Raw genomic sequence first — 25,909 nt, 5'->3', positions numbered from 1 at the left:
TTTGTTCCTCAGTCTCACTAGCCACACTTCAAGTGCTCAGTGGCCACATGTGGCTAGTGGCTACTATGGCTACAGTGCAGCTGTAGAACATTTTCATCATGACAGCAATTCTGTTCTGGGTGTTCATTTTTATTCTTGTTAATTAAACACTGCTGTCAACTGGTTCTTCATAGATGATACTCCCTTTTCATTATCCATTAATTTTTTAATCATTTTTTAAAATTGAAGTATAGTTAATTTACAATGTTATGTTAGTTTCAGGAGTACAGCAAAGTGATTCAGTTATATTTATATTATATATATATATTCTTTTTCATATTCTTTTCTGTTATAGTTTATTGCAAGATATTGAATATATTTCCCTGTGCTATACAGTAGGTCTTTGTTGTTTATCTATTTTACATATAGCAGTGCGTATATGTTACTCTCCCGCACCCCCATCCATTAATTCTTTTATCAGTCATTAAAAAATCTGTATGTTTTTTCATTTTTCCAGGATCACTTTTGCTTGGAATGTTGAATTATTTAGTTTGATTGATTAAAAACAAGCTAGCTAGTATGGGGGTGGGAAACCCCTGGATTAGGCAAAGACATGGATGGTTTCTAATCTTGGCTTTGACCCATCTCACTGTGTGATCTGGGACCAGTTACTTCAGAGTTTGTTGAAAGTTGAATACACCACTCTAATATCAGAGCTTTACACTTAAAGTGCATTGAGCTGGAAGAGTTATCCAAAATAGGAATATACTGACAATTCACTTATAAAGTTACAATGAGAAATACAGCAGTTTTTTTTTATATTAGATGGAATATTAAAAGTCTAGCGCTTGTTCTTAAAGCTTCAAGTCCATTAGATACTGCCAGATTGTTCTCCACAGTAGTATAAACTTATATTCTCTTAGGAAATTTTTATAATTTTTGTTTATATTATTTCTATAAAGTTTTTGTCTACCACTAACAGTCCAATTACATTTTTTTCTGTTCTTGGCTTAAAGAAATAGTATTTAGGAGATCCTTATGTTTTGAGGTGTGATTATAAGGCAGTAAGACTGATTCCACTAGCCATACAGAAATTATTTTCATTACTTTTTAGTCATAGTTCATTGTTCGTAGTTTTAGGAAGAAATAGCAATTCAAAAAAATCAAGTATTACTCTATCGTTTTCACCAAAAAAATTGCCATTTGTCATATTTAATATTTCAAAGTATAATTATTGGCATTATTCTGCAGTTTTAATGATAATAAAGTAAGATTATTGCCAACTGTGGAAACTGTTGTGATGATTAATGAATTATTTAATAATTTTCTAATTTTTTAAATCTATAAAATACTAAACAAAGAATCATCATTTAAAGCTTAAAAATTGTATCATCAGTCCAATTAGGATAGTGAGATTGTTTCTAGTTTTTTTTTTTGTCCCCCCACAATCAATGGTCTCTGTCTAAAATGTAATAATATTACCACTGTGTCCTTTGCCAAGTGTTTTAAACAGACCTGATCTAATTTTTGTGCAATGGTTTTAAATGGAAGTTTGGTTTTGATTTTAATTGATAAATTTTCATCTTTCTTTTCATAGCCTATGAGGAAATTACATTTTATGAATATTTAAAAACTCAGAAATTGACCCCCAACCTCCAATATTTTGTCCTACATTCAATTGCAATGACATCAGAGACAGCCAGCAGTACTATAGATGGTCTCAGAGCTACCAAAAACTTTCTTCACTGTCTTGGGCGGTATGGCAACACTCCATTTTTGTTTCCTTTATATGGCCAAGGAGAACTCCCTCAGTGTTTCTGCAGGTAAGACAGGCATTGGTTTTCTTATCTCTGTTAAACTGATACTTGAATAACAGATGAAAAATAGAAAGACAAACAAGAGATTTAGTCAAGATTTAGTATATGCAAACATATACTTTGTTGTTCTACTCTTTTATAATCTGTTTGCCTGCCTACCTGCTTACCTAAATGATATAATCAGTCTGGCCTGTTTTTGAACTTTATAAAATAGAATCATACTGTAAATTCCATTTTCCACTCAGTATTATGTTTCAAAGCATCATCCTTGTTGTGTGTGGTTATAGTTAAACTTATTTTCATTGCTACATAGTATTCCATTTTGAACATACCACAAGTTATTATTCCATTTTTCTGTTGATGGACACAGGGTTTTTCCAGTTTTTTGTTGTTATTAACATCCTGTGTATGTTTCAGAGTATACAAGTTCAAGATTTTCTCTAGTATACATATCTAGGAGTGGAATTACTGAGTCATGGGATATATGAAGGTTCATACAAGATAGTGCCCAGTTGTTTCTCCAGAGAGTTGTACCAGTTTACCTCCCCCAGCAGTATATAAGAATTCTCATAGCTCTACATCTTTGCCAACATTTGGTGTTATCAGACTTTTTAATTTTTGTCAGTCTAATTCACATAAAGTATCATCACATTGTATTTTTATTTTACATTTCCTGGATTACTAACGAGGTTGAGCATCTTCTCATATGATTATTGGCTATTCATGTTTTCTCTTTTGGGAAATGCTTGTTCATGTCTTTTACCCATTTGTCTGTTGGGTTGTTGTCTTTTTCTTATTGATTTGAAGGTGTTTTTATATATTCTGAATACTGATCTTTTCTCAGTTAAATGTGTTGCATATATCTTGCCTTATGGTATTTATGATGCATGGAGGTCATTAAGATTAATGTAGTCAAATATAGCAATCTTTTCTTTTATACTTAGCACTTTTGGGGGTAGTAGAGCATAGTAGTTAAGAACCTGGACTATGGAAACAGACTGCCTAGATTTAAATCCTGGCTCCTCTATTTATTAGCCATGTAACCTTGGACAAGTTTCTCAATCTCTTTATTATGTTTTGAAAGAATCAACTTTTGGGTTTTTTGACTCTCTGTGTCCTAGTTCATTAATTTCTGGTCTTTATTATCCTTTATTTTGCTTTCTTTGGGTTTTGTTCAACTCATCCCTCCCCTCCCCTGCCCTTGCAAATTCTTAGGCTGAAACCTAATGAGTTAAATAGTCACCTTTTTAATTTTCTAATATAAGCATTAATATGGTAAAGTTCTAACTATTGTTTTGAATCTTACACAATTATTATATATTATTTTCATTATCTTTTAATCCTAATTATCTTAATTTCCATTGTGATTTCTTCATTGACCCATGAGTTATGTATTTTAAAATAGCTAATCTGGTTGATTCTTCTGCTCTTACCATCTCATTTAATTCTACTGTGTCTAGAAAATATGTTTTTATGGTACTAAACTAAAGTTCTTTGAACTTTATGACTTAGTATGTCATCAATTTTTATAATTTTTCCACGTGTGCTCAAGAAGAATGTGTTTATCTAGTTGTTGGATACAGGGTTCTCTAATTATTGCTCTTGAAGTCTGATAAGTCAAGCTTCGAGTTGTCATTTTCAAACTTTATTTTTATTGAAGTGTTTTTTCTTTGATCTGTCAATAATAGAGTGACGTGTTTTGAAATCTCCCATTATGATTTTTGATTTGTCAGTTTCTCCCTATAATTCTGTCAATTTTTACCTTATATTTATTTTGAGACGATTTATTACGATCATATAGGACTTCCATCGTGTCTCAGTGGTTAAGAATCCGCCTGCCAATGCAGGTGACACGGGTTTGAGCCCTGGTCCGGGAAGATCCCATGTGCCGCGGAGCAACTAAGCCCGTGCACCACAAATACTGAGCCTGCGCTCTAGAGCCCGTGCTCCGCAATGAGAAGCCACCGCAATAAGAAGCCCGCACACTGCAATGAAGAGTAGCCCCTGCTCGCCACAACTAGAGAAAGCCTGCGTGCAGCAATGAAGATCCAACGCAGCTAAAAATAAATTAATTAATTTAAAAAAAAGATCATATAAATTTATAATTGTTTAATCTTCCTGAAGAATTTAATGTTTTGCATAGCCTGCTGACTTTCTCCATCCCTAGTAATACATTTTTTTTCTTAAAGTCTAGTTTGTCTAATATCAAAGAGCTACTCCAACTTTTTAATATTTGCCTGTTATATCTTTCTCCATCCCTTTATTTTTCAACTATATTTAGAGCTCTAAATAGCAAATTATTACATTTTTTAATTCCATCTGACAATTTCTATCTTACCAAGTAGTGTAAGTGCAGTTAACAGGAGTCTATTCCTTCCTTCTGAAGTATATAATTTTAAAAGTTCCTCTAGTTTATGCTCTGGGCAGTTAATGCTTTCTAGTTTGTGTGCATATGAAAATAACTTTTTTTTACCTTTTTTTCTTGAGTGAATATTTGTTAGGTAAACATTTCTATGTTGGCAGTTCTTTTCTCTCAGTACATTAAAATTTTATTCCACTGTCATTTGGGTTCCATTTTTGTTGTTGAGATGTTTGATGTCAGCCTAATTGTCATTTCTTTATAAGTGATATCTCTTTTTTCTCAGGCTGTTTTTAAGATATTTTGTCTACAGTGTTCTGCATTTTCACTACAGTGAATTTAGGTATTGGTTCCTTTGTATTTATCTAGCTTGGTATAGGTCAAACCATATGAAATTAACAATATTAAAACATTTTGACCTACAATTCCATATGGTTCAAACAACTACATTGCAAGTTCCTCTATCTGTGAATTGTCATTTATTATTTTAGAAAATTATCAGTCAGTATCTTGCAAATGTTGTTTTCATCCATTGTCTCTTATTTTCACCTTTTTGGAACCACAAATAGGTATGTTTTAGAACTTAGCATTCTCTCTTCCATGTTTTTTTATCTCTCTTTCATATTTTCTATTTCCTTGTCCTTCCTGCTACATTCTGGGTACCTAATAAAGGTCTGTTTTCCAGTTTATTAATTCTCTTCACCTGTAACTAATCTGCAATTTAACCCTTTTTTTTTACTCCAATATTTTTATCTTTCATTTTTAGAAGTTCTGCTTTTTCCCCCCAAATCTTCCTTGTCATTGTTTGATAGTCTCTTTTGCTTGGTCATTTCTTTCATATACAGATATTTTATATTCTGCCATGTGTTATTTCTGTTGATTTATGTTAATGATTTATTTCCTTGTGCCATGCTTATTTTTGACTGAGAATTTGTATTTGATTGATTTTAATCTGTGGAAATCTGGGGGCCCAAATTAAGAATGCTTTCCTTCAAGAATTATTTGTGTTTTCCTTCAGCCGGAAGGCACTAAGACTTGGGACCATTCTAACTCCCTTCAGGGGGTCCTTGCTTAATAAAGGAACCCCAGATACAGCTCCCACACTGATGCAGGCAACACGACTTTTTTTTTTTTTTATTTCAGTGTTTGTTGCTCAAAGCTTTGAGTTCAGCTCAGGGTTTGTACTGTGCATATGTGTGTTTGGGGTTGTGGATTTCCTATGGACATTTCTCTTATCTCCTTCACTGTCAGCAGTGCAATAAAAATTATGTTTAATGTAAGAAATAGTATTTTGTTAGTAATAGGAGGTCCCTTCACAGTATCTAGTCCAATATGTGATTTTATGAATGGTGGTAAGAATGTTATAAATTTGAAAGTAACTTAATTCTGAAAGATAGGTCTGTGTAATTCCAGACAAGTTCTTCCTCCTCCACCTATTGTCAACGTAGGGATGAATGGGCAGTGTCATGTTCCCCAGGACCAGAGGTCCTCCTATCAATTGAAACTAATAGGGGAGTTCTATGGGTTTCTTTTTTTTTTTTTTTTTTTTTTTTAAATTGTCTTGCACTTTTTTTTTTTTAAATTTTATTTTATTGATTGATTGATTGATTGCTGTGTTGGGTCTTTGTTTCCGTACGAGGGCTTTCTCCAGTTGCGGCAAGTGGGGGCCACTCTTCATCGCGGTGCGCGGGCCTCTCACTGTCGTGGTCTCTCTTGTTGCGGAGCACAGGCTCCAGACGCACAGGCTCAGCAATTGTGGCTCACGGGCCTAGTCGCTCTGCAGCATGTGGGATCTTCCCAGACCAGGGCTCGAACCCGTGTCCCCTGCATTGGCAGGCAGATTCTCAACCACTGCGCCACCAGGGAAGCCCTCTATGGGTTTCTTAATCATTCTTTTCCTCTTCCTGTGGCTTTGCCCAATTCAAAGGGAGCTACACTACTTTCTCTCATGTTCCCACTTGCCACTTACTCCTACAGAACTTTAGGGTAAGGAATAGGGACAGAATGAACAGGTCACTGGGGAGTGAGCAGAAGCTCACTGGCTTCCTTACCAGCACTTTATGAAAATGGAATATTTAACCTCATTCTTATTTTTTCACAAAATCCGTTTATTTCCTTTCCTAATTCATATATTTGTAAATATATATTTAATGTTTATTTGTTGTTTTTAAGGGAAACAACATTTAAAAGTTTCATTTGTTTGTCCTGTACTGATAAAAAATTTGAATGACACCCTTATGTGTTGAATTCTAGACAAAGGAAATATTTTTCGCCAAAGATGATTGTAACCTTCTTAAGGCTGAGGTTTTATCAGCCTTCTATATCTTTTTATCCTCTGCAAGCCTATCGCAGAATTTTGTGTGTGGTTCATATTTAATGTTTGTTATAAAAATTAGATCTCGCTCTCTCCAATTTGAAGTGAATTGAAATTTCAGGGAATGATATAATTAAATGTATATGTATATGTGTAGATGGATAGATATTAAAGACAACAACAAAAGACTGTTATGTTTGAAGTAGTATATTAAACTTTTGGGTGGTTCTTTGGTAATTAAGGCAACTCTGAGTTCTTCCTACATATTATATATATGAATCTGTGTGTTTATAAATTACAATAAAATGCATTTACTTAGCCTAGGGATATTAACTTTTAATTTTATATTTGATTCCCTGCATAATGCTTTATAATTTCATATAAATATTGTTCTGTTTATATCCTAAAGTACTAACATTACCACCATCTATACATCATAGTCTACACTTTTTATCACCAGGTTATCAGAATTAGGTATCACCTGTTCTGTGATTTCTAACCACCGTTTTATATTCTGTTTTAATATAACCCTCTTAAGCATTTCTCACAGCCAGTTACAGTGTGTTCTCATCAAGGCTACTGTTATAAATGGCATGCATGCATATTTATGTGAAGGATTCAAAGACTTTTGTAAGTCATATCCTTGCATTCTAAATGAATTCTGCATAAACAGTATAACATTTTAACTACTGGAGATAACTTTCATGAATGAACACCCTTTGAGGTTTTTATCAATTTAAATAGGTAGGGGTTTTTTTCAGCAAAGAAAATGAAGCTTATTTATTGTACTACCTACTACCCATTGATATGTCAAGATACATAAATTGGACCATAGTGGAAGAAAGTCATTGAAACCTATATATTTTTCTAGTCTAGCAAGCCATAGAATTTCCCCTACTGTATATTAGTTGGTTAATATTTTTTTCTGGCACACTGCGGGATATGTATGCAGTATATAGGTTTTTAAACTCTCACACTGTATCTTCCAAACAGAAGTCCTTTTTAAGCCCTAACCAACTAATTTGTTTCTGTTATCTGTGTGGTTGGTAACATGGTAGCCTTTAAAACTACTTTCTAGTTCAGAATGGGTTTCATATACTGTGTCATGTTTTCATAACCTATGAAATGGAGCAGTACCTGTGGGAACAAACAAACTCTACATTTTTTTTTTTTTATAAATAGACTTAGACTGCCCGGAGATTGTTACTTGTTTTTTGTAAAGAGAGAGAATTTAACTAATAGTTTACTAGGTAATTCAGCCTTCCATTCTTCAGATTTCAGCCTACATTTTATTTCCTTTTTTTCCTTTAATGTAGTGGGATTGTTAAAACATACAGAATGAGTATGTTTTACTTTTAACATGTAATATAAATTGTGTGTGTGTGTGTAAAATCACCACCGAATATTTTGTACCAGGTATTCGCATTCAAATATCGTTTTCCTGAGTATTGTATATGGAAAATTGAATAGATGCGCGATCTACCTCAGGAAATTGTGGAACACACATTGATTAACTTAGAGCTTTTTAAAAAAGAGAATGAAAGAACACCAAAAGTCCAAAACATATAAGTAACTTGCTCAAGATTATAGGAATAGCATGGAACAACAGGAAAGGGAATCTCCCATTTGATACATTCAATCAGTAATGGCAGAGAAAATGATGCCCCAAATGGGCCACATAGATGCTACTATGATTTTGTCATAACCATGGAATTTGTTTTTTAATATAAAGTGTAAGGTATTTTATATTTTGTCTTTTTTCCTCTGCTTTAAAAAAATAACTTCTTTAGTCCAAAGTCCAAGATCAAAACATACACTTTACTGAATGTTGTATTGTTCCATTTGGAGAACTCATAGTATAAAACATTTCTCAGACCAAAGTAACCTGCTTATTTTGTTCTGTAATAACCAAGTTTTTTTATTCAGAGAATTTTCAGAAATCTAAGAGATGTTTGTTAACCTGGATCAACATATTTGAAAACCAAGAGAAGCCTTAAAATTGATGAAAGATTATACTGATGGAAAATTTTATGAGTTTATTTATGGCTTCAACTGCATGTGAAGTCAGAAAAAGCAAAATTGAGATGGCTTTTTACTGTCTGCCCCCAATGTTCTTACCCCTTCACCCCAACAAGTGTGGGCTAGATTATGGATCTAGAATCTTTAATGGTACATTTTTTTCCCCTCAACAGCATTCTCCTTAATCTCTGTTCTTGTAAAAATCTCCCTACTATTCTGCTAGTGATATAACAGAAAAACTTAGAGTTGGAAGAATGCTGTTATATTGTTTTGACTGGTTGTCTAATTTTACAAATGAGGAAAGTTAAGGTAAAGAGAGGCTGAGGCTAGAAAACAGATTTCCTGGTATGCATTCTACACAACTCACTTCTTCTACAATGTTTCTTTAAACAATGTTTTCTGGAAAAAATTAAGAGGAGATAGTTAATAAAAATATTGTTATTTGGGGGGATTTTTAAATATTTGTGGTTTAACAACTTGTAATTTGCTATGATTTCTTTTCTCACAGTCAATGCATAGTCATTCCCCCACCACCACCCACCACCCCCGCAAAAGAGAATAAGGGCCATTCTTACAGTGTTCTAGAAACATGTTCTGATTCTATGCCCAATAGGAAATACCAGTTTAGATGAATAAAGAAATTATGTCAACTTCCCAAATTTACCTAATTGATAAAGGTAAAAGGAGAAACAGACCATGAGCAAATCGATCTCCCCCCCCACCCCTATAACTTGTATGTATGCATTTGATAAACAGTAATGCAGATGAGCCCAGTAGCAGTTATGTTTTATACGTTTTGGGGACTAGTTAGCATTGATCTGTATTATGCTCCAAATCCCATTGGTTTCCTCCCACAGTGTCATAAGTAGAACTCCACGATACACCTAGGTGCAGAATCTGGTCCTATGTCTAATTGTTGGTAGATTTGACCAATCCAAATGTATGTGTGTGTGTGTTTATGTAAAGCTTGATTATTGAATCAAGCCTTAAATATTTGAAATTAAATGTTAAAAAATTGCCAGAGTGAGTTAAAAATAAACCGATTAATTAATTGAACATCAAGTATATAAATCATATGGTTAAGAAATATTTTCATAGTGGATCTCTACACACTATTGTTTTGCAGCAGTGCAGCTGAATGGAACTGCATTGAAATATACCAAAGGTTCTTAATCTAGGGTCCATAGGTCCTTGGAACTTATATATAACAGGTTATATGTATATCTTTATAAAAATATTTGTAGTTTCATCAGATTTTCACAGGCATCCATGACCTAATAAGGGTTGAGGACCATTGTTAGGAATTTTCTATAAAAGAAAGCATTATTTTTTTACTCAGATAATCATCCTTAACAGCTTATAAAAAGAAAAGGTTCTAAAGAGTGAATAGCAAAGGTGCTTCTGGGCTCTAAAGACCAGGGAGAGATGGGAAAACTTGAAAATATTGCTATTGGAACTGTAATTTGCAGGCACCTCTTTGGGTAGATGCAAGCAGATATCTGTGCTCTAGTGGTGTGGAGGAGAAGAAGTAAGTTTAGTGCAGTGAACCAGAGTGTACATTTTAGAGCCAGACCAATGGGGTCAAATCCTGGTTTCACCATGTACTAGCTGTGTATCATTGCACAAGTTATTTAACCTCTCTGTGTTCCAGTTTCTTCAATTTTTCCATGGGGATAATAATAGTAGTATCTACTTTATAGGTTGTGAGGCTTAAAGTGAATTAATATCTAGAAAGTGCTTAAACAGTGCTTGCCTTACTTAGTAAGTACTACATAAGTGTTAGTTGTTATTACTCTTACTGTTACTATGATTATGATGATTACTGCTGCTGTTGCTGCTGTTGTAGAATGCTACCAGGGCAAGTATGAGACCAAGTTAGGGACTGAGCTAGATTTGTGTTCTAATCCAGTGGGTCAACAAACTTTTTCTGTAAGAATCAGATAGTAAATAGTTTAGGCTCTGCAAGCCATATGGTTTTGGTTGAAACTATTTGCAGTCTTAGACAGTATGTAAAAGAATGGACGTGGCTGTGTTCCAAAAAAACTTTATTTACAAAAATAGGTGGCAGGTTTTCCGACCCTAGTGTAATCAACTGGATAGACTTGTGCCTACAAAACATAATGATAATTTTTTTAAAACCCTGATGTTAGGAAATTATACAAAATTGCCTGAGTGCAGTACCTGGTATTTATTAGTCATTCATTAAGTATTTGATGGATAAATGAGTGGATAGTTGGTATTTATGAATTGCTGCAAAAATTAGGTGTTAAAGGACCCATAGAGCAGTATTTCTCAAGCTTTCACTTACGTCAGAATTTAACAGATTACTGTGTCCCATTCCCAGAGTTTCTGACTTGTAGATCTGAAGTGGGGCCTGGAAATTTGCATTCTAATAAGTTTCCAGATGTTGTTGATGCTGCTTGTTTAGGGAACACTGCGAAGAGGAAGCAGCCAGGGGAATTGCTGTCTGGGCCCAATTCTAATCAACAAGAAGGAAAAGATTTAGTTAAAGTGACAGAAAACTTGTGAAGAAGCATCTCTGTCATTTGTTATAAGTTTGATTATTTTAATTTCTTCCCATTTTAATTCAACAGCTATTTTTTAAGCGTCTGTTCTCTGCTTTATACTCTCCTAGGTGTAGTGGATATATATGAAAAAGAATATGACATAGTCAGACTTTGATGGCAGTGTCAATAGTGTTTACTGTAGTTGAGGAAAGAAAATAAAATGCACACTCATGGACCAATTAAAGAATAAGAAAACATATTTCATCAGGTTCCAGAATGTGCAATGCAGGAATGAATGCCATCAGTACTCAGAAATGATTTGAAGGAGCCTAAACAGATATGACATGAAATTAATTTAATCAAAGCACACAGATGATACTTAAGAAGTTATAGGAATCTCAGACTGCTCTGTTAACCCATCCATTTCTAGAAAAGAGCAAGAAGATTGGGCTCCACTCTATGCCAAGAACCATCAGTGGTCTGACCCCACCTTGTCATTGAACATGGTCCATTTCTGTGAGATACATAATTGTTCTAGAGGCTCTTGATTTAGGCTAGAGTTTCTCAATTGAAGTATTGTTGACATTTTTGGCAGTATAATTCTTTGTTGTGATGTTGGAAGAGCTGTCCTGTGCATTTTAGGATGTTTATTTAGCAGCATCTCTGGCCTCTACCCACTAGATGCCACTACCTTCACCTACCTACTTGTGACAGACAAAAATATCTCCAGACATTGCCAAATGTCCCCCGGGGCAAAATAATCCCTGTTTGAGAAATACTGGTTTAGTCCAACTCAGTAGATATTTAATTTGGTGTAGTCTACTCTAGTTAAATGTTGACAGGCAGGGAGAATAAAATGTTCTTTCAGGTCTTTCTTACAATCTTCTTACTCAACTTTTGGTTCTATAATCTGGAACTATGTAAAAATTCTTTAAGGAAAAGAACAGTTTAAAATCTCTTGGCACTTGAATCAATGGAATAATTCATGTAGGTCATTTAGCAAAGTATACCTGTCAAGAGATGTTAAATAGCCATTAAAAAGCAAATTTTGGGGTAACATATAATCTTAGTAGGTAGGAAAAAAATGAAAATACTGAAAAAAAAATAAAGCACACAGACGCTTTTATAAATAAATGCAAGCCCTATTTCCCACCCTAGAATTCCACCCCTAGAGTTAACCATTGTTAAGTTAGTTGTATATCTTCCCATATTTCCCATGCTTATACAGATATCTATGTATGAACATGTATGTATATGCATACTTAAAATGTTAAGGGCTGAACAGTTCTCTGATATATGGACCTATGTGCCATAATTTATTTAATCATTTTCCTATTGTTGGTGTCATCATGCTTAATAAAATTATGTCTTTATTATATAAGAAATATAGTGACTTCCCTGGTGGTCCAGTGGCTAAGACTCTGTGCTCCCAATGCAAGGGGCCCGGGTTCGATCCCTGGTTGGGGAACTAGATCCCGCCTGCATGCCACAACTAAAGATCCCGCATGCATGCCACAACTAAAGATTCCGCATGCATGCCACAACTAAAGATCCCATGTGCCGCAACTAAAGATCCCACGTGCCACAACTAAGACCCAGTGCAACCAAAATAAATAAATAAATAAATTTTTTTAAAGAAATATAACTTCATGTACAGAAATTTTGGAAAACAGGAACAGAAGTATTACTATTGATTATTATAGTTAAATCCCATCACCTGTTAACAATAACCACACTAAATATTTTGGTATGTTTTCTTTTCCTTCCTTTCAATCCATACATTTAAAGAATACATGTAATTACAATCCTCTTAATTATTTTTAATTTGGCCATCTTCAATTATAGCATAAGCCAACTTATAGCCATCATCTTAAAAACACATATCTCAGCTTAAAATATACAGCAGTGGAAGGCCGGTATAATAATAGGCGTTCTTCAAATTCAGGTGTACTTAACCTGGCTTCCAATGCCTGGAATAAACCCTCTGGGTTTCAGGAGTTTGGGGGTAAATACCCTGAAATCGCATTCCAAATTTTGTGTGTGTAATGTGCATAGCTGCATTTTTTAGGAGGTTCCTAGTTTCTGTCAGTGTCTCAAGGGGTGTATCACCCCTCAAAAATGTTAGGAACCACTGGAATGTACTATTTCAATTGAGAACTGTCCTTATTAAATTAGAATAGCATTGTAGAATAGGTTAACCAAAAGCTTGTCTCCCAATAGTTTGAGGACTATTTTTTGAATAGGCTTTTTATAAACTGTAAAATCCTAGAGGGTAAAATAAACACAGTGACATACCTCATTTTTTGAGTCTTTTGTATATGATTTTCAAGACAGTTTTCCCTCTAGTTAATAGTTGATATTGGCATCGAGATGATACATAAAGTATAGGGGGTAAGCGTGATGATGTTTGTATGATCACTTGTTTGTTTTTCCCTTGAGGAGAGAGTATTGTGTGGGATAAACTGCAGGGTGGTGAGATAATCCATCATTTTGAAACCTGTTCTCTGGTGATGGATGGATAGACAGGTAAAGTAACTCAATAATCTTCATTTTTTTCCAGGTTATTCACAGATCAGTGAGCGTTGTCGTTAATAAAACAATGGAATGCTTTTGTGTCCTTTCCTGCATTATTCCTCAGGTTTTGACAGGAAAAGTCTTTTAATTTGGGAATAACCTCTTATTAAAACTTACATTACACTTAAGTGTGTGGTGCTGGAGCATTTATTGTGACTTTTATGAATATATTAGAATTATATTGGCTACACAAATTATACAGTTTCAGGTTCTACTTTACTAATAGTCCCCTTCCCCTTTCAGTGCTAATTCAGATACTAGATTAAACTCACCCAATCATTTTTTCCTCAGGTAACTACACCAGGTCTATGTGTACTATTCCAGGTCTTAAAATAATTCTAATAACTTGTATTAGAGTGAAAGGTGGCTGACTATATATAGGGCAAGAGTGATATTCGAATTAAGTCCAATGATATTTGAATTAAGTCCATGTTTAGAGCTGAAATTTTAGTTTGATTAAATTGAAAGGTAACACTGTGTGATTGCATAGACTAACTTAAGTATCATTCAAAACAATTCTTAAGCCATCTCTTTGGAGCCAATATATTATTATGCAACTGTAATAGAAATAATATGTGAAGTGTGTTTATTTTCAAGTCAATTCAAAGAGTAAAAAAAAAAAAAAAAACCTTAGGGCAGCCAGATTACAAAGATCTAAGGCTTTATTTGCCAGCTATGTTAGATAGCTGGGTTTCCAGGCGTTCTCTGCTCTTCTCTTGTTTAATTTGGTTTTGTTCCAGATTGATCTAATTAATATGATCATCTATAGTTGTAACAAAGCTGTTCATTTCCAATCATTCATCAGTTTATATTCTACTTTGGTAAGGAGTGCTCAAAAACTGAATCTTTTTATAAAGTACCTTGTCGTATTTCCAAGAAAGAAAGTTTTCCATGTATTATAAAAGTATCAGTATTAGAATTGGGTTCTGATTCTAGCTCTGTCATGTTATTATTTGCATGAACTTGAACATGTCATTTAAATTCTCAGAGCCTCAGTTGTTTTACCTGTATTATGGGTAATTAAATCTAATCCTACCTCCTGACCTGGGCTATTGTGAGACTTAAATGTGATGATGTTAGGGGAAGTATGTTGAAAATTGTCCAACACTGATGTGTAGGGTATTATAACAAAAATTGAATGACTTCACAGTTTTGGTATTTAGAATGAATGTTTTTGTAATTACTGAAACATTAATTTATATATTGTAGACCAGTTTATACAAACTAGATTTAGAATTTAATTATGTAATTAAATTACCTAATAATTTGAGTCTGTTGATAGATATATTTGCTGTATAAAATTAAGTCATTTCTATGTCTCCTGTAGTTCCTAGCACGTAAATGGGTACTCCATAATTTTTCTTTTTTTACTATTGAATTTGGTATACTTTTCTCATACATAGTTAGCTGCCTAGAACTTTGGCTGGCACATAATAGGTGCTTAATAAGTTAAACATTTTGAAAACGGAATTAGAAATTACCATGGAAAGAAATTAAATACTGCAGGACAGAAACTGTTTTATATTTCAGGTACTAGAGAAATAATTTGTAAAAGAGAGCTCTCTTGGGGCTGAAATAATTAATGTAGCTTTTAACCATTCCTCCTCCTTATTTTTCTATCTGTTCATGCCTCATCTTCTCCCCTCTCCCCAAATTAGGCAATAGGTTCTCACTTGCCTGATACATTGAAATAGAATAAAAGTTTTGCCAAAAAAACACCCCACTTCCATATGGCAAAACTTCACCAATTTCAATCTCACCAGTTTAACATTCATAACAATTTGAATGTTTTTACTTTATACTCTGTAAACAGTTTGCTAAACAAATGAGTAGCATAAACAGGAAGGTATATTTAGCCTACTCAAGAAGCCAAACTAGTTTCAACTAATTATTTTAATTACTCCTACAGTTTTTAATTCACATACATTGAATATAATAAACCTGTAATTTTTAACTTACATTTAGACTGGTATCCCTACGTTAATTCATACACGTGCACATGTATTTGTAAACAGCCATATTTTTCAAACTTTTTGCTTACGCAACTGGAGTTTTTAAAAGAAAAATGGATATATGTATATGTATAGCTGATTCATTTTGTTATAAAGCAGAAACTAACACACCATTGTAAAGCCATTATACTCCAATAAATATGTTTAAAAAAAAAAAAGAAAAATGGGTTCACAGTGTGGCTATTTTTCTTAAGTAAATCTCTTTTATATTTGAATTTGAAAATACTCATTTTTGAATCTATAATCTTTAATTGTGGTCCCATATACATAGACCCATATTCTTCAGGTGCATTTAAAAATAGAAGGAATTAACTCTAAAATAACCTCTTTTGAATTATGCACATTTGTTGAATGAGCAATTAACTTTGATCCTAATTTTATGTTTTAACATATCATATTCCTAGAGGTAGCATAGTGTAGTAGTTAAGAGTAGAGACTCTGAAGCCAGACTTTCTGAGTTTGAATCCTGGCTCTGGCACTTACCTACTGGTTAACCACCCTGTGTTTTCAGTTTCCTCCTATATAACAATGGAATAACAATGTAGGGCTGTTATGAGGATTAAGGAAATGAATATTTGCAAAGCTCTTAGAAGAGTACTTGGCACATGATAAGCACTACATGAGCCTTTGTTATACAAAATTTTAAAATTTCCAAGTTTCTTAAGTTGTGCAGATGTGAATTCGGGTTCTTAGGTATAGTGGAGTGGTTCCAAATGCTTAATGAATTGAGAGCCAAATTTTTGACTGAAGTGTTTCCACCTTGCATGATGTCTTCAAAATCAACACTTAACTGTCATCCTGTAGTGGTCCTAGGATAGAGGTGGATGTACCAGGATCAGAGCCACTGCTGTCTGAAATCTAGTGCAACACCTCCTCCCCTGCCTAGAACTGGCTTTCTTGCTTGTCCCTTTTTTGTGAGGTTAGACCTGACTTTTCCCTGCATTGTGGTAGTGCATGTTATGATGTACTTCTTTCACAAACAAATCAGTTGAAAACAAACATTAGTTTTCTTTGTACTTCTAAAGTAGAAATAAAAACCACTATTGAATGTCGGTTTAGGACATGAATCTTTTAATGCTTAAAATGGACTCTTTTAAAACCAGCAGACTAAGGCAGTGTCTGTATGGTACAGATAAATCGAGTGTAAAGCAGAAGCATTTGGTCATCTTCTTTCAAATTTTAACTTAAATATTCTGGCCATAATGAGACTATTACTTATCTCCAATACAGTTTTTGTTATATAATGATTAGAGATCTAATATTATCAAAACTTACATGAGAAAAGGTATTGCTTTATTCCTGAATACTGGCTGGGGTAGAAAAGAATTTTCCTTGGAATGTAAACTTTGGAGCTGGTATTTTTAAGCGCCCAATAAACATACTGATGCTCTTGATATTCAGTCAGTTGAGCAGACTGAATGTTTCTGCTGTTAACCATTCTTTATGGAAATGATCTTAGTCACAGAATACTAATAAAATTGGCCAGATCACTGCATTCAGAAAGGTTTTTTAAATACCCTCATATATGATATATAGTTAGTGAGATTAAGAAAATGAATCTGTCAACCTTGCAGATTAAACTTGAGCTTCTGTGCATTTTGTTCCTCCTGGAAGATGTCAAACCATGGGTAAAATCTCCCCATAAGTAGGAATGTTTTCTCTAGGGATACAAAGCTAAGTTTGCAAACCTAAGTGAGTTTAATTCCTTAATGTCAGTTTGGAGCATGTAGTTAATATGTTGAAATGGTATGAGAAAAACACCCTACTTGTCTGTGGGAAATAAAAGCACGGTAGCAAAAAGGATGCTGAAGACAGCAAAGCACAAAAGCATAGTGAAAGGTACTTGGGCAGCTTTGAGGTTCTCTGTGATGTAGGATGCTTTCTTGTTTTGTTAAGAATAGGATATTTAGACAACCAGTAGTTCTCAACCCCTTTCTTTGTCAGCATACATGGTGCATCCATCCATTTGCATGTTTGACCCACTCAGGCTTTGGCCTAGTTGAGAGGCTCTAGTCTCTGCATAAGTCTCACTGTAACGCCACCTTTTTTTTTTTCTCCCACAAACTTAAGGCACACTGTCTTGCAGAATACCAAGGTTGAGAACCACTATGTTATTAAACTGAGCATAAAATTCATACAAAATCTGGAATTCACCTATAAGTGATGGCTTTTATCACTTTTACCTTACCAAATGGAAGGTAGCTTATTAACAGCCAAATATGTATGTTTCCTTGTGTTCTAGGAATAAAGGAAAACATAATTTTAGATGTCTTGTTCAGAAGAAAAAAAATAGTATATAAGATATATGAACTATAGTATATAAGATATATGAACTATCTCTGTGGTTCTAGATTTTTATGTATTTTTAGTTCCATAAAGCCAATTGAAAGATGTATTTTCAGCAGTGCATATATTCAGTAAGCCTCGGATTCTGTTTACTCTTTTGCTGTTTTCTTTCCTAACGTGCTACTGTACACTTCCTGGTTATAACTTGCAGCAAGTTGAGCTTTATTTTTTTCCTAAAAGGAAATAATTTTTTTCTCTTTCTGCTTATCAGAATATTCATGCTTATGATAAGAAATTTAGACAGTATAGAAGGTATGAAGAATGTAAAAATTAAGTTGATGAGATAATTTTTTTTAATCAGAATTACTTTGAATCATTTTGGTTTTTAAAATAGCCTTCATAACATTTATCCTCTTTACTTTGACCATCCTGTTATTCACTTAGTATCCCAGCCTTAATTTATGCATAGTGTCAAAACTACTCTAATGCTTGAAAACTAAAACAGTTCCTCCAGATTGCTCAATATGGTAAGTATCATTGGATAAACAAATTTTTTGTTGTTGTCTAAGTCTGAGAATGTTAAAGCTTTTTTTTCCCTACCATGGCTTCTAGTGTTGTAAGCACGTTTTGCCTTTTTAAATATTTACATTGTTTATTGACAAAGGAAAAAACTGATCCTTCTGTAAATAACTTGATAAAAACTTGAATTTCCCATTAGAGTTAAAAGAGGTACACTTGAGTCCATATACTGGGGAAATTAAGTTATGGGAAAGGATTACACACACCCTCTCCTTTTTTTTTTTAAGTGTTTTCACAAGGTTCCAGTGAGGACTGGGAAGAAGAGTGTATATTTCCAAGGTCAAATTATCAAAGTCGAAGCATTTTTTTTCCCAGAATGTAGGAATAGTGTAGAAAGCAGTTCAGTGTTTATATGTTTATGTACTACTTTTTTACAAGAGTAAAGAATACTAGTTATTATGATTATTAAACTTAGAAACTTGAAGTTTCACTGAAATCAGCTTTTTCTACATTAGAAAGTTTAAAATAAACCTGTAAAATGCAAAAAGTTTCTGAGACCTTGGAGACTTAAACTGGTTCTGATCTCATTTTTTTTCCTTTCCACTGAATATGTCCTCTTGGAAACGGATATCTTCCCTGGCCAAAGATTGAGCCACTAACGTGTCTTGCAGATGTGTACTCTTGATCACGAGGAACCTAGTAAGAGTGTTCATTATGTTTGTTACCACCAATACATTGGCAGTTTTTGTGCATTCTTTGGTAGCCATATGTGTTTTGTCTAAACACCCATACACTGTCACACACATTCACACACACACACTCAGTCACTCACTCACTTGGTCACAGTTACTGAGTTTTTTACCAAAGACCTAAAACGAATACTTTTTTACATGAAAAGTTAGGAGAGCGTTGACTATAAGTTTGGGCTCTCTGTTTTATCATATGCAAATTTAGAATAAAAATTAGAATTCATTTAATAAATGCATGTATTGAATGCTTTATACTAGCTCTTCTGTAGATGCTAGACATACATTGTTGGAAACAGAAAGTCTCTGGTGGGGTGGGGATGTTGAAGAGTGTTGGATGGAAAGACAGTAGACAAAATTTAAGAGAATTATATGTGCTGTGCAGAAAATACAGGGTGATATGGAAGGAAGTGACTGTTGGTCGGGGCAGGGAGGTGCCCCATTAGATGCTGTGATGGTCAGGGAAGGCCACTCGGGGTGGCATTTGAGTGTAGTGACACCACAGATGCTACCGTTTCAGCTTTCGATGATTTGAGGAAAGAGTCTAGGCAGCGGGAACTGTGTCAAAGGTCACAGTGGGGTCTTCTGAGTTATAGAAAGGTTAATATGACCAGGACACAATGAGCAAGTTAGAGTGGACTTTGTGACAGTACCCCAATTGAGGCCATAGGTGAGCGTACAAATCACTGCTACCTGCTCTTTGTAGCACCTCTGTGTCCCAATAATTTCTTATATGCAAACTTTCTATCTTTTGAAATATGATTTCCTGTTTGAGGATTACTTTTTGACTTCTGTGGAAAAATATGCATCATGTTTAATTTTCTTTATTGGTTTGATGTAGCTGTATGATTCAACAGCTTTGATGATAGGACCTCAGCTGAAGGTCTAGAGAACTTTAAAAAAAATAATAAAATGAAGCATTAAATCCAGGACACAGAATGTTCTGTGTGTAAAAATAGATTAAATAAGAATAATATATTAATGTGGGCCCTTGCCATTTTTCCTCTGATCTCCCTCCAAAGCTGTCAGGGCCTTGTGCCCAGTATTTATCTTAAGCGGCAGAGAAGGTCTCTTGCCACCTTTAGGAAAAACTCTGGTTAAGGCAAAGACCTACTGTTCATTTTTCATATATATTGAATAGAATCCCACATTTATAATTTTAGAAATGAAAACATTGCCTTACATTTTACATTAATGAACTTGAAGAATATTTTCAAAGATTCTTTGTTTTCAAATTCTCAAGCATTAATACAGTTCAGATTTTATTCTTGTAATTTCAAAATTAGTACAAATGGATATGTATAAAATAGTTCTTCCATGTTGAAAGTAAAGGAATTAGATGAAGAGATACTTTCTGTTTTGTTGGATTTGTCCTGGGAACGTTATATCCACACAGTACATTTTTCTTGTAGCAACAGATGCAGTAACCCTGAAGTCTATTTTCTTTCTTGTTACATTAGCTTTTAATTAGAGAAAACAACTAGTTGGAGGCAGTTACTTTCTGTGAAATGTAATGAAGATTTATTTTGGAAGTGACCTTCACTTTATTAGCTGAAGCAGTAGTCAGCAGAATTAATAGAATAATCAAATTATATACAAACTCATAAATCATCATGAATAGTGCTGTCAAAAGTTCAGCTATTAATGGGTCCTATTGTTTTGCAGCTGTATTAAAAAAAATTACCACTGCTGATTCCTACCTTGATAGGCACTGAAATTGGATTTTTAAAGGCTATGTAGGATAGGGGCTACCAGCCAAAAATTTTCACAACTGTTAATTTATCTGTAATACAATTTGATGTCACCAGGGCAAAGTTGAAAGTGAGTACAGTGTTGGTGTGCTCTCTTTCAGTAAAATCTAAATCACTGTTGGAAGCAGTACTCAATTAGACTTCTATCAGTTTAAATGTCTATTGTTTGGGGTTAATGGCATCAAAGAGTTAGGTTATGCTTCAAATATATACAATTATCTGAATAATATATTGGATAGATATTATGTCGCTTTTATGAATTTTACTTGAGCTTGTTATAAACAAGTAATTGAAGTGGCAGTTTAATATATGAAACAGAAAAAAATATATCTCATTAGACTCAGTGCTTCTTATTCTTCAGGAACTTATTTACTTGGATTCGCATGTTCTTTTTAACTTAATTACAGTGGGACAAGTGGGAAATTTCTTGCTGCTGAGCTTTGTATTTTTTACAGTTTCATGTACGGGAATGGTAGATCTCCACCACTCATAGCTGATGATACTTAAACTCTAACCACAGCTTTGTGCAGTCAAGCATTACATCTGTCAGAGCCTATTAAAATAAATTTATATTTGAAAAAAATCCAAGACTTTGTGAACTTAGAAAACAAGTTGTCATTTTTTCTAATTAATGTGCAGTATAATTATTTTATTTTGTATCTTTGAAAGTGACATTTTTCTTTTTTTCCTCTTAGTTTGACAGAGGAAGACATGTTCACAAGTGAGGAAAATTGTCTTTATTCTCTCTCATTAGGCAGACCCAGATATGAATTTCACATGAATGACCATTGCTTATTTTTCAAATTTGTATTTTCATTGTGTTAATTTTAATGTCTGAAAAGTACGAAGAATATCCCTGTATTAAATAGTAAATAACCGAAGTATAACCTGTGTTAGCATTCTAAGTAAGAGGAATTCAAAATGAGGTTTAACATTTGATTTAACACTGCCTCTCATCTCATAGGTAGATTTTTTTTAATCTAAGGGAAGCTGAGATAATTCACAGGCTTTCCCAAGATGCCTCCATTACTTGTTACAGTCAATTTGAAATGGAAACACCCTACTTGTTTTCAGAAAAATAAATTGTGGCCACCTCAGAGCATCAAATACCTTTCCCTTTTTCAGTATCTTCTATAGCTAATAAAATGAATGAACACTATCAGAATTCTACCAGTTCTCTTAACATTTGCATTTTGCTGTGTCTTTAATGGATTTCTTTTTCTTTTAGAAGATCCTTATTTTATTTATTTATTTATTTATTTTCGGCTGTGTTGGGTCTTCGTTTCTGTACGAGGGCTTTCTCTAGTTGCGGCAAGTGGGGACCACTCTTCATCGCGGTGCGCGGGCCTCTCACTGTCATGGCCTCTCTTGTTGCGGAGCACAGACTCCAGACACGCAGGCTCAGTAGTTGTGGCTCACGGGCCCAGTTGCTCTGCGGCATGTGGGATCTTCCCAGACCAGGGCTCGAACCCGTGTCCCCTGCATTGGCAGGCAGATTCTCAACCACTGCGCCACCAGGGAAGCCTGAAGATCCTTATTTTAAATTGTAATGAACAACATCCTGAATAATAGTCGTTTAACATAGAACATTCATGACAAGGTAAATAAAAATATCAAAAGAAAACTTAGTGAACAACTGAGGCATAGGGATTGCAATGACAAATGTCTCCAGGGACCAATCAGGTCATAGAAAGGAAGTGAAGCTGGGAAGGACATGGTGGGAGTGGTAGAGACCACACTGAACTGTTGAGCACAGGATGCATCTAAAGGGAGCAGCTTCTATACGACCCTAAGTCTCAATTGCAGACCCATTTTTGTCAGATTTTCTCTTATTCAAAGAAGCTAGAGATCCAGATCGTTTTTGCCAAGGGAATTTTTTTTTAACTGTGATGTCATACAAAACTTATCTACAGGCGAATTTATCCTATAGACTTCCAGTTGGCAACTCCTTGCTATAGATAAATGACAATTTTTATTTGTGCATTTAAGAGGATGATATTTTTCACCAAATTGAGATTTTTTGAAAATTATTATAGCCATTCTAAAATGCTTCTTCATTACATCAAACTCATAGTTAGCAACTGTGGTAGGTAGTGTATTTATACCACGCGCATGCCATTTCTGAAGTCTAGACTTGGATTTTGAGTTACTATATAAATTGAGCACCCCTTAAGGAAACCACAAGCATTCCAGCGATATTTTTCTTGTCACAAGTTGACAGCCTAGAAATTCTGGGGTTAACCTTTGACTCTGTCCTAATTACTGTGTTATTTCTTCTCAATTTCTTAGAGCTATGCTTTCCTCAGTTTCCACTCTTCTGCCATGATCCAGGACTTATCACTTAACTGGGTTCCTGCTGTAACCCTTAGCAGCCCTCCTGCTCCCAGTATCTGCCACCTTCACTGAGATGACATGTCACTTCCAGTGGCATTCTGTTGTCTGCCACATCAGATCCAATGCTTCTACCTACCTTTTAACCCCATTCCATAATCATTTGATCCTTCAACTCCTTCTTGTCATTCCCCAGTTTGTACATCCATTCAGTTATTCAGATATCTATATACATTCTCACCTTTCTACATTTCCTTATATTTTCTCACCTTTTAGAGTCTGCCCCCACCCCCAACAGCCTACCCTGTTCCTCTTCCAAGGCTTGATTCAGGCCCAGCCATCAGATCTTCCAGTACCTCTGGCTGCAAGAAGCTGTGTGCTTTTCGGCAAGTAGTTTAACTTCTCTGATGTTCTGTAACAGGGAATTGGTACAGCTGTTGTAAAGGTTTTCTCTGTTTCTGACATTCTGTAATTCTGCCTCCTCCAACATGTTGACCTCTTCCTTCTCTGAACTCCCTTTTAGAATGCTTTTAGTCTCTACCACATAATATAATCTTCAGTTTTTCTCTAGTTATTGCACTTAGTAATGTCATTTGTCTCATATGCTTAACAGAGGGCTAAGTCCATGACTTAATACTTTTGCATCATTGCAAATTAGTGCAGGGCAGGTGACTGGTTGGCTAATTTGAGCACTTTCAGTCTCATAACACAGCCCGAGGTGAATCATGGCTGACAGCTCTACCTTCAGGTCCCAGGCCAGTACCATTAACCTTTGAACTGAGAAGGTTTACAGGCCTTTTCTAGGATTTGTCCAACAGAAGTGACTCTACTTTGTTTTATTTTACTATATGAATTGCCAACAAAGGAAAAAAATGAAAGGATCTGGGATCGCAGAGGCCTGGGTCACTTCTGTGTGTGAACCATCTCAGTTTAAAAAGTGACAGGCTTGGGCAGGGCTTCAGGTTGGGAGGGGCAGTTGAAGGAAATCAATTGCTTTGGTTTATAGAGAAGGTGTAGAGGGTGCATAGTTTAAAGAAGGAACCCAAGGAACCACAGAGGAATAAGGCTAACTATTCGACTTGAGAGTCAGTTTTGTAATAAATAGCTAAAGGGTGAAGTTATTGAACATATAACCCACAGGAGGAAAGAACATGGTTTTTGTGAGGTAATTATACCTCAGCATCTAACAGGGTTCTTTGAGAGGGGTAAATAAGGTGTGAACAAGGCGGAGCCAGTGAACATTTAGATTTTCAAAAAGCCTTTGATAAGATTTTATACCAAAGACTGCTTTAAAAAATGTCCTCTCCCCATGGGGTTGGGGATAATGTTTAGTCATGCATAGAGATCTAGTTTAAACACAGGAAGGAAGAAACAAACGGGTGGTTTAAATGAGCTCTTACTTGCATGCAGAGATTTTTACAGTAGGCTCTCCTAAGAATCAATGTTTAGGTTTTTTTTTTTTTTAACATTTTTATAAATGTTAAAATGTATAAATGATTGGAGAGTCAGCATAGTAACTCTCCCAGTTGCTTCCCAATTTATAGTTGACACTGAGAGCTTGTAGATAGTAAAATACTAAGCTGAAGAGTATTAGCTGAAGGACTGTTTCACAAGGCAATGTGAGAAGGCAGGAAAATAGCATGAAAGACTATGTCTGAGAAGATGGCTGTGCACATATTTTTCAACTCATGAAAGGGATCCAGGAGTCATTATGTAGGGATCTCTGAAGATATTTGCTTTGGGTATTCTTGTGTCTACATTCAGAAAGACTTACATAATACTTGACATAATCATAAAGGGCATTAGAAATAAAAGAGTGTATTATTGCCCTGATTCAAAATTGATGGCTTTTTACCTGTGTTATTTGTACAATTTGAGTTTTGAAGACTAGGCAGGAAAATGGATCAAGGGTTTGAATAAGGATTATTCAAACAAGAGATGAGATTTCAAAAGAAATCTCATGGAGAACATAAGTTGATTTACTGTAGACTTGTTTGCTACATCCCAAAAGTTTGAACAAAAGGCTTTCTTTTGAATTTGAAAGATCTATTTTTAAATGAATTTGCCTTAGCAGACATGTGGCAAATAAGAAACATGAGGCTGTTAGCCTGAGTGTTCAGACTGAAAAATTCAGTTTTATCAAGAGCTTAGTTTATAATATGTTTAAAGAGTAGTCAGGAAACACCAGTGCTTTTTCATTAAAAGCTCTGTGGGTGTCATTGTGATAGGCTGTATTGAAGAATCATTGAGTTGGCATGGTGATTCTGGCCCTTTTACAAACCAGGGAGCCATTTTACACAAGAACTGTAGATACAGAACCTAGGTTGTGACCCAAGCGTATAAATTGACCCCCAGTATTTTTGGAAGACTTTATTTTTTAAAGATTGAATGATGACTTGTACTCTATAATTTATGCTAATTTATTCTGAGCCCCTGGTGCAGTTATTAAATACAGATCTGTTTCTGTCATCCAATACATAGTTTATTGTGACTTTTCCTATAGAAAGTTAAATTTAAGGACAGCTGGAAAAGCTGGAAAAAAAAAAGAATATATCATCTACAGAATGTCACCAAGAACAGAGGAAGCTAGATATATGGCTAAGATCTATAAAATAGGGGCAGTTTCTGGGAGTGAGTTTTCTGAAGGCTATGTATTGCTTTTTGACAGCTTTTTCTAAGTTAAGCATGATGATAA

The 25,909-nt window shown here is 34.6% G+C and overlaps 1 protein-coding gene across 1 annotated transcript in view; it reads left to right on the top strand.

The window, feature by feature from the left end:
- The window catches only part of CHM (CHM Rab escort protein), a 316,852-nt gene that overhangs the window by 86,226 nt on the left and 204,717 nt on the right, over positions 1-25,909 (top strand). Inside the window, exon 8 of the mRNA XM_082447407.1 lies at positions 1,577-1,802. Coding sequence (XP_082303533.1) covers positions 1,577-1,802 — 226 coding nt within the window. The remainder of the gene's footprint in view (positions 1-1,576; positions 1,803-25,909) is intronic.

This window comes from Balaenoptera physalus (assembly GCF_965194825.1).
Source record: "Balaenoptera physalus genome assembly, chromosome: X".
NCBI lineage: Eukaryota > Metazoa > Chordata > Mammalia > Artiodactyla > Balaenopteridae > Balaenoptera > Balaenoptera physalus.
Note: the sequence above shows the minus strand (reverse complement) of the source record. Positions and strands in the feature narration are given on the sequence as shown.